Source organism: Atractosteus spatula, chromosome 22 (assembly GCF_055471065.1).
Source record: "Atractosteus spatula isolate fAtrSpa1 chromosome 22, fAtrSpa1.hap1, whole genome shotgun sequence".
In the NCBI taxonomy this organism is placed as follows: Eukaryota; Metazoa; Chordata; class Actinopteri; order Semionotiformes; family Lepisosteidae; genus Atractosteus; species Atractosteus spatula.
This window is the reverse complement of record NC_142727.1, coordinates 4881972-4892186: the sequence shown is the minus strand read 5'-3', so window position 1 is coordinate 4892186 and position 10215 is coordinate 4881972. Positions and strand designations below refer to the sequence as shown.

Sequence of the window (10215 nt, the reverse complement as noted above, 5' to 3'; positions counted from 1 at the left end):
CCCTTTGTGTAAAGAAGTGCCTCCAGTTTTTAAATGTACTTCCACATAGTTTCCTCTGGTAACCTAATGCTTAATAATTCAAAATATATTTCAAAAGGAGGGATTATTCTACAAACTGGAGATCATTATAATCAGGGTGAAGATCTAATGAGACACTTGGGAGCCCTCTAGGGGCAGGACTGAGCACCTCCAGGGTACCGAAGCTAGTCCGACATTTAACTTGGGAACACACATTTTTGATCAAGTTTAGTGCTCAGTCTTCTGTAGGAAAACACCTACATTGCTGACAAAGACTTTTACACTAAGAAAGTCTCGGCAGACCAGCATCTCCTTTGGTAAGTATTCTCATTTCAGTTTCTTTCGTGTTTACAAAGTAGCGTTTTTGATTTATTATTATAGTTGAGATGTCATTTTACATTTAATGCTATGAGATCATATGGGCCGCGAGTCAGATTGTTTCTAGTCCGTCTGATGACGTAGAAAAGATCACCTGTTCACGGTTCACAGATGAAAAGGTTCAAGACCTATTCAAGAATGCTATTCTCTCTCCCTCGTTTAACTGTGCTACACATGTACTAGGCACCCCTGACTACACTGACTAAAAGTAGATTCCCGAAATTAAGGAAAATGCGTTTTGCTCCCTCTAGCGTTAGATGACATCATTGCACCGCACATTGACTTGACCATGAAACTTTAAGGACGCTGTTAGAATTGGGGTAATAGAATGGAAACGCGGTGTTTAAACAGGCTTTTTCCAACACGCAGTTAAAAGGAGGAGTATGTGTCCAAAGGGACGCAGATGATTTTCAAGACAAAAACTGAACAAATCGGAGAACATTTCAAAAGCCGTCGCTTTTTTTCTTCAGTGCTCTGCTTTTCACTACGGGGACGGTTGGCTCTTGACCCCGGCCCTGAGACACCGGTGTTTAAAAAGTCAATCGCTTATCTTTCTGTCAGTCGGAACGCAAAGCAGGGTTCGGTTTAAGCGCACAGACACATCGACTGGGACACTTGAACTAGGAGACTGACGGGCGCTCCGTGGATTTTAGCAGGTAGTCGGTGTGGGGAGCAGTGAGCCCACGGAGAAACAAGGGATAGAAACTTTACAGCAAGAAATTCACCTTTATTTTTCCTTTTAAAAATGCATTTATTTTTTTTTTATTATTTGCATTTGGAACAGCTGTAATACCCTAAGAATAGGCCTTAACCTGGTCAGTTTAAACCACACAGGAACAGACTCGTTACGTTAAATTTCAATTCCATTGGAAAAAATACATCTAGTTTGTAATTGACTTCATTATTATACTGGTACGTTATTATATACACAAAGTGAAATGGTCTGGGAAGATTCCTACGCTTGAACATTTTAAAATAGATTTAAAAGGCGTATTTGCAGATTATTTCGAAATGTAAAAACGTGAAAAGGGGTGCGGACGTCTATCTTTGTGTACTGCTGAAACTTTTTTCATCATATTTGTATTGTAATATGTACCCCTGACGATTTGTGATGTTATATGTACTCTTGTTTGTATTGTATTTTATGTTGTTATTGTTCAAATAAAAAGTTTTAAAAAAATCTGTAATAATCGTGAAAAACAGACACTCCTTCCTCTGCTTGGCCTAGAATGGGGACTGCTTTGGTTTCGTACCCAGACCCGAGTGAACCGAAACCGAAACCACGGGTTCGAGTAGCTTAAAGTTTCAGGCTCTGCGCTCGGGAGATACTTGGCTAACAACCCCGCAGAAAGAGGTACGGTTCGGGCTCAGGGGGCTTGGGGGTGGGTTTAGCAGCGTCGGTCGGAGCCCGTGATTTAGCGAAGGGACGAGTCGTGGCCCACCGGGCGTCGTGTAGGCAGATCGTGTCCGCGTTTCTCTTCGTTTCTGACATCGGTTCGTGTCGTGTACGCTAGAAGACGAGGCAGATACAGTGTTCCTGAAAAAGTGCTCATGGCCGGGGAACACGGACAGACAAAATAAACCAGATACTTAGAGTATATCGTGTATGTATATACACACATGATTATATCGTATACTTTTCTCTCTTTTATCTCTTAAAATGAAGTTTCCAGGGCAGTGGGCATTTCCAGTTTGAGTACACAGTTGAACTGTGAAGTAACGCTACTCCACATCCTCTTGCTGTCTCTAGCAGACGTGAAAACATACCCGAAATCACGATTTGTTATAAAAACGCTGAGGTGGCACTGTTGCGGGAAGGTCGCCTTTGTTTTTCTTTTCTTTGCTTGTCCTCAGTCCCGATGTAGAAACAAAAGTGAAACTTCATTCAAGTCTCGTACAGCACCAAACCTTTCCCGCGGTTCTGGGTGACGGAAGCACAGTGAATGCAGGGTAACTCCCTGGCAGGCTGTGGACTGAGTGGCTCAGGGCTGGCAGGAACTAGACAACACAACAACCAGCAGCACTCCTGTCTGCCGTCCTGGCACCCCCTCTTTCAGCAGGGGGGCAGGATGCCCTGCTGGGTAGTGCCCAGGAGAGGACACCCTTCCTCTCACAAGATGCATCTGATAATAATAATAAACTTTATTTGACATAGCACCTTTAAAGGTGGCTTCTCAAAGTGCTTTACAGGATGACAACAACAATAAATAAAAATAATACACAAGATAAAACACAATTACAATACACAGAGGAGACCGTGGATGGTGGTAATAAGAAAAGCAGAGGGGTGAAGAATAGAACCAGGTCAGTAAAGGCTCTTCTGAAGAAGAGGGTTTTGAGTCTGGATTTGAAGGAGTTTAGAGAAGGTGACTCTCTGATATCCTTGGGCAGAGAGTTCCAGATCTTGGGGGCGCAGCAGGAGAAGGCCCTGTCACCCATACAGTGTAGACGGGCTTGGGGGACAGTAAGGAGACCAGAGTTAGAAGAGAGAAGGTTGCGAGGTGGGGAGTAGGTCGATAATAGTTCAGACAGGTACTGAGGTGCCAAGCCATGCAGAGCATGAGGATTTTAAAGTCTACACGGAATTTGACCGGAAGCCAGTGCAAGGACTCCAGGATAGGAGTAATGTGAACACTTGCACTAGACCTGGTCAGGATTCTGGCTGCTGAATTTTGGACATACTGCAGTTTGTTCAGAGTAGATTTAGATACCCCGGCGAGTAGAGCATTACAGTAGTCAATTCGAGAGAACACAAATGTGTTGATCGGCTTTTCAGCCACAGTTAGTGATAGCATAGGGCGCATAGCGACATCTGATATCTGAGCCCTCAGCCCTCTCCTGAGAGTACCAGGTCAGCTATGTCTGGAGGGGGGAGTCCTGTCCTCCACTGGGCACAGCAGGACGAGCGCTGTTCAGGAGGAGAGAGAGGGAGGAAAGAGGGCAGGGAGAGAGGGAGGGAGAGAGGGAGGGAGAGAGGGCATGGAGAGAGAGGTTAGAGAGAGAGGGAGGAGAGAGGGCAGGAAGAGAAGGAGGAGAGAGGGCAGGGAGAGAGGAAGAGAGAGTGGTTGGAGAGAGGGAGGAGAGAGGGCGGAGAGGGGGAGAGAGAGAGGGTGGAGAGGGGGAGAGAGAGTGGGAGGAGAGGGCAGGGAGAGAGGGAGGAGAGAGGGCAGGAAGAGAAGGAGTAGAGAGAGGGAGGAGAGAGGGCAGGGAGAGAGGAAGAGAGGGTGGTTGGAGAGAGGGAGGAGAGAGGGCAGAGAGTGGGAGAGAGAGTGGGAGGAGAGGGCAGGGAGAGAGGGAGAGAGAGGGAGGAGAGAGGGCGGAGAGAGTCGTTGGAGAGAGGGCGGAGAGGGGGAGAGAGAGAGGGAGGAGAGAGGGCAGGAAGAGAGGGAGGAGAGAGGGCGGAGAGGGGGAGAGAGAGTGGGAGGAGAGGCCAGGGAGAGAAGGAGGAGAGAGGGCAGGAAGAGAGGGAGGAGAGAGGGCAGGAAGAGAGGGAGGAGAGAGAGGGCGGAGGTGACGTCTCCAGATGTGGAGCGCAGCAGTCTTCAGGTCCTGTCCCCCCCTGCGCTCGGTCCGGTGACGGTCGGTCCCCGGCAGGCGCCAGTGCCGGGAGCAGTAACACGGCTCTTCCCTTTCCACACCCTCAGAGCCCGCAGACATGTCGGTGGAGTTCTTCGGCTGGGAGGTGCAGTACGACGACGACCAGCACCTGACGGCGGAGCAGGAGCCCAAGGCGGGGCGCCTGTACACCATGTACCACGGCACCTCGGTCAGCCAGGCCCGCAACATCATCGCCGGGGGCTTCAGGCAGTCCGCCGACGGCATGCTGGGGCCCGGGGTGTACGTGAGCAGGAACCCCCGCAAGGCCGAGCGCTACCCCCTCCAGTCCCCCGTCACGGACAAGGTGGTGCTGAAGCTGAGGGTGGACACGGGCCGGGTGAAGCGGATCGACACCGACAACCACCCCCTGCAGAAGACCTGGCACAGCCACGGCTACGACACTGCCTGGGTGCCCCCCAACTGCGGCATGAAGGCCGTGCCCAGCGGGCTGGAGGAGGACTGCGTGTGGGACCCCAGCAAAGTGGAGGTGATCGACGTCGCCCGCGCCCCCGACGCCAACATCCAGGCGGAGCTGAAGGGCCTGATCGCGCAGCAGCAGAAGGGGAAGAGGGCGGCGACGGCGGCTGGGGCCGACTCGTGCAAGCTGTGCAAGAAGAAGGTGGCCTCCGCCCACCCCGTGGAGCGCTGCTGGGGCTGCGGGAAGAACATCTGCACCTACATGCCCAGACACCAGTGCGTGTAGCTGCGCGGTCTCTGTCCGCGCCGCCTGCGGCCTCTCCTCCTGGGGATCCTGCCCATCTCGGGCTCCCTGCGGCAGCACCGGGGCAGGAGATCTCAGGTCTGTTAGAGTGTGATTCCAAGGAGATGTTAAAATATCACTTATTACATATTATATATGACTGCTTTCTCATCGGTATTGATTGTATCACATCCTGCAGCTGGAAAACCTTGAAATGGACTAAACTGCTGTGCAATGGGAGTCTCCTTCGCTGTCATCTTGTTTTTCTCTTGTTTACTGCCCTACTGGACATTTCAGAGCTGTTCCTATTTCTTGTACCAACCCTGAGGTCTTGGGACATGCCTTTATAGCTTGCCACTGCTCTACAGGACCCTCTCTCTGCAGGCTGTATCACTTTGTCCTACACAGCACACTGACAGAGGCCCAGGGCTGCTGCAACACCAGAGGCCTGCCTGCAGGATGTAACACTGTCCTGTGCAGCACACTGACAGAGGCCCAGGGCTGCTGCAACACCAGAGACCTGCCTGCAGGATGTAACACTGTCCTGTGCAGCACACTGACAGAGGCCCAGGGCTGCTACAACAGAGACCTGTCTGCAGGCGATAACACTGTGTCCTGTGCAGCACACTGACAGAGGCCCAGGGCTGCTGCAACACCAGAGGCCTGCCTGCAGGATGTAACACTGTCCTGTGCAGCACACTGACAGAGGCCCAGGGCTGCTACAACAGAGACCTGTCTGCAGACGATAACACTGTGTCCTGCGCAGCACACAGACAGAGGCCCAGGGCTGCTGCAACACCAGAGGCCTGCCTGCAGGATGTAACACTGTCCTGTGCAGCACACTGACAGAGGCCCAGGGCTGCTGCAACACCAGAGACCTGCCTGCAGGATGTAACACTGTCCTGTGCAGCACACTGACAGAGGCCCAGGGCTGCTACAACAGTGGCCTGTCTGCAGGCGGTAACACTGTGTCCTGAGCAGCACACAGACAGAGGCCCAGGGCTGCTGCAACACCAGAGGCCTGCCTGCAGGATGTAACACTGTCCTGTGCAGCACACTGACAGAGGCCCAGGGCTGCTACAACAGAGACCTGTCTGCAGGCGATAACACTGTGTCCTGCGCAGCACACAGACAGAGGCCCAGGGCTGCTGCAACACCAGAGGCCTGCCTGCAGGATGTAACACTGTCCTGTGCAGCACACTGACAGAGGCCCAGGGCTGCTACAACAGAGACCTGTCTGCAGACCGTATCACTGTGTCCTACACAGCACACAGACAGAGGCCCAGGGCTGCTGCAACACCAGAGGCCTGCCTGCAGGATGTAACACTGTCCTGTGCAGCACACTGACAGAGGCCCAGGGCTGCTACAACAGAGACCTGTCTGCAGGCGATAACACTGTGTCCTGCGCAGCACACAGACAGAGGCCCAGGGCTGCTGCAACACCAGAGGCCTGCCTGCAGGATGTAACACTGTCCTGTGCAGCACACTGACAGAGGCCCAGGGCTGCTACAACAGAGACCTGTCTGCAGACCGTATCACTGTGTCCTACACAGCACACAGACAGAGGCCCAGGGCTGCTACAATAGAGACCTGTCTGCAGGCGATAACACTGTGTCCTGCGCAGCACACTGACAGAGGCCCAGGGCTGCTACAACAGAGACCTGTCTGCAGGCGATAACACTGTGTCCTGCGCAGCACACAGACAGAGGCCCAGGGCTGCTGCAACACCAGAGGCCTGCCTGCAGGATGTAACACTGTCCTGTGCAGCACACTGACAGAGGCCCAGGGCTGCTACAACAGAGACCTGTCTGCAGACCGTATCACTGTGTCCTACACAGCACACAGACAGAGGCCCAGGGCTGCTGCAACACCAGAGGCCTGCCTGCAGGATGTAACACTGTCCTGTGCAGCACACTGACAGAGGCCCAGGGCTGCTGCAACAGAGACCTGTCTGCAGGCGGTAACACTGTGTCCTGAGCAGCACACAGACAGAGGCCCAGGGCTGCTGCAACACCAGAGACCTGTCTGCCGACCGTATCACTGTGTCCTACACAGCACACAGACAGAGGCCCAGGGCTGCTGCAACACCAGTGACCTGCCTGCAGGCCGTATTACTGTGTCCTGCGCAGCACACTGACAGAGGCCCAGGGCTGCTACAATAGAGACCTGTCTGCAGGCCGTAACACTGTGTCCTACGCAGCACACAGACAGAGGCCCAGGGCTGCTGCAACACCAGTGACCTGCCTGCAGGCTGTAGCACTGTCCTGTGCAGCACACAGACAGAGGCCCAGGGCTGCTGCAACACCAGTGACCTGCCTGCAGGCTGTAGCACTGTCCTGTGCAGCACACTGACAGAGGCCCAGGGCTGCTACAACAGAGACCTGTCTGCAGGCGGTAACACTGTGTCCTGAGCAGCACACAGACAGAGGCCCAGGGCTGCTGCAACACCAGAGACCTGTCTGCAGACCGTATCACTGTGTCCTACGCAGCACACAGACAGAGGCCCAGGCTGTCTTCAGCCTCTCTCTGGAGTGCAACTTGTTGTGCCTGCTCACTGCCATGCTGGGGTTTGTGCAGAATTTATCTTTTCAGGGATTTTAAAAGTTGAGATGTACATTTTTTTTGTTCTTATCTAATTGCTGTATTGTGGACAATGCAAGAAAGTTCAATAAAAATAGACATTTCTTTAAAAAAAATCACCTCAGTTTTTTTTTTGTGTGGACATACTGATATATCCAGTGGAGCACACTGTCCGGTTTTAATTGTTCACTTGTAACTTAAAAATAGTTTTGAAACAATGTGCACAAAAAAATGATATTATTTTTAAAAAGAGAGAAATGAACCATTTTATATAGAAATCAAACTTACAATAAAAATTCTTCTAAGAGCAGCTCCCTGGCCCAGAGCATCAGGGTACACAGGGCTCTTGGCTTCTGTCCCTTCACAGTGACGAAGGGACCAGCAGGAGGCTTCAAAACGGGCAGCAGGACCCCAGCTGTCAACAGAATAACAGGCTGGTCGAGCTACAGATAGTTAAAGGGACTGAGCTACATTTTCCAAAAGGTAAGGTCATATGTTTACATTGAACCTTACATTGAAATCCTGACCAGGTCTAGTGCAAGTGTTCACATTACTCCTATCCTGGAGTCCTTGCACTGGCTTCCGGTCAAATTCCGTGTAGACTTTAAAATCCTCATGCTCTGCATGGCTTGGCACCTCAGTACCTGTCTGAACTATTATCGCCCTACTCCCCACCTCGCAACCTTCTCTCTTCTAATTCTGGTCTCCTTACTGTCCCCCAAACCCATCTACATTGTATGGGTGACAGGGCCTTCTCCTGCTGCGCCCCCAAGCTCTGGAACTCTCTGCCCAAGGATATCAGAGAGTCACCTTCTCTAAACTCCTTCAAATCCAGACGCAAAACCCTCTTCTTCAGAAGAGCCTTTACTGAACTGGTTCCATTCTTCACCCCTCTGCTTCTCTTACTACCACCATCCACGGTCTCCTCTCTATATTGTAATTGTGTTTTATCTTGTGTATTCTTCTTATTTATTGTTGTTGTCATCCTGAAAAGCGCTTTGAGAAGCCACCTTTAAAGGCGCTATATAAAATAAAGTTTATTATTATTATAGATAATAAAACTAGAAACTGAAACAAGTAACAGATCTATAGAGTTAAGAGTCACTAAGCTAATATTACTATAGAATAAAATTCAAAAATAAGCGATGCAGATGAACAGAGTTACAGCTGGAAAATGTGAAATATTGAACCCTGGTTTTGTGTTGTTCTGCATTTTGAAAGAAGAAGAGTCAGATTTTCCTTGTTGTGTTCCTAAATGCATGTGGACAAGAGACTCTCTGCTCAGCCAGAGTCACTCAGAGCTCACCAGCTGACAGCGCTTGTGCCCCATCAACACCAGGTGTCAGGTGGTGGTTCAGTTCTGCTATTCTGTTGTAAGTTTGTGATTTGTGGTATTTTCTTGGCTTTATCGAGACTTCTGTTTTGCTTACTGTATATACTCATTGAATTAATTGTAGGCAACTATAAGCCCTTCTACAGGTGTAGGTGTTTGCTCAGTAATTGAATCATTCTCACTTTAGATTAAGCGTTATTTTCCTTTGGGGGAAATTTGTTTAACGGCACAGTCCAAAACAACAGTCCAACTAGGAAGACATTCCGAACAGAGATGTTACACGAGTGTTACAGGACGTAAGAGAGAAGGGAGTTACTTCACATCGTTTCAGAGTGAGATTGCATCAGGGATGAAAGATTTTCCCGAGTCAGCGTCTGGGGGGACGGAGGCGTCTCCCAGATGGGAGTAGTGTAAATTCACAGTGGAGGGGGTGAGACACAAGCCATAATACTCTTGGCCTCTTGTACAGCACTCTGTAGTGGATATATACAGTGCAGTCCATATGTATTTGGACAGTGACACAATTTTTGCCATTTTGGCTCTGTACTCCAGCACATTGGGTTTGAAATGAAACAATGACTATGGACTCCCAGTGACACATTTAGCCTCCCCTTAAACAATTTGTTACTGTATACAGTATCTCTGCAGCAGAACATAGCAGGAGCCTGATGCAGGTCTTAAATTGAAGCTAACCCCTTTTGTGTGAACAGTCAAATGTCTTGCATTTCTTAATATGTCTACTAAGCAGACAAACATACTGTATGAAAAAAAAAACTCAAAAAGCAGGCGGAAATGTTTTTTTTTTGGTCTTCAGAGGTCAGCTTTTTCAACTATATGCATGTCAAAGAACCTTGTTCTAGGTGACTACTAGCTTGGATAAAAATCTGGGACAAATCGATCAATTCTACATCATGTTTTGCGAAGACTGGACCTATAATAAAAAAAATAATAAAAATATTGAAAATAATAAGAATAAAAACCATTGCAATTGCTATAAAAACCTTTAGACACTGCTAGAGAGCTTTTATCTGCTGTTATGCAATGAAAAAAACCTCAGAGTTGCCTTCTGGTATGAAAAAAGGAACACTGATAAGAAACTGATATAAAACTGATTGATTACCCCTTCTGAGTCAATGATTGACAGCTAAAAGGCAGGCGGAAAGCAGCCTGAGGCTTCTACAGGAAGTCTTACCCCCTAAGGGCTCTGAATGGCTGAAAATACAATGAATGACGGCGCTTTTAACCAATCAGATCGCCTTTCTGGCTGTCCTGCTTCAAACATTTACTACAAAGTCAATAACATTCAGTAGCCTCCAGGTCTGGAGATAAGCTAGTCTGGGTACTGTGGATATATGTTATGCTTCAGACTAAGGTAAAAACATGGGATATATATATTTTTTTTTTTGCTGGTTTTTGCTTTTGCAGTCTTGTTTCGCTGGCTTATTGATTGCATTATCGATGCAGATTGGAAGTTTGGAAGTGCATCATCAGATAAAAAGTGACTTTGTGATCGATTGTCTTGGTTTTTTTTAAAGCCCCGGTTGTCGTTTTTCGATTGATAACATTGTTTTGTGGTTTTGTTGGTAAAAAACTATTACAATTACGAAGG

The 10215-nt window shown here is 49.2% G+C and overlaps 1 protein-coding gene across 1 annotated transcript; it reads left to right on the top strand.

Annotated features, from left to right (window-relative positions):
* The first annotated feature begins 1672 nt into the window (after window positions 1-1672).
* Window positions 1673-7389, top strand: gig2p (grass carp reovirus (GCRV)-induced gene 2p). Its single transcript, XM_088940189.1, has 2 exons — window positions 1673-1750; window positions 4041-7389. Exon 2 carries the CDS (start codon window positions 4052-4054, stop codon window positions 4694-4696), a length of 645 nt encoding a protein of 214 aa, XP_088796315.1. The 5' UTR covers window positions 1673-1750; window positions 4041-4051; the 3' UTR covers window positions 4697-7389.
* The last annotated feature ends 2826 nt before the right edge of the window (window positions 7390-10215 follow it).

Bases quoted from the DNA above. Each gene is read 5' to 3' on its own strand.
- gig2p (XM_088940189.1), top strand. From the start codon at position 4,052: ATGTCGGTGGAGTTCTTCGGCTGGGAGGTGCAGTACGACGACGACCAG.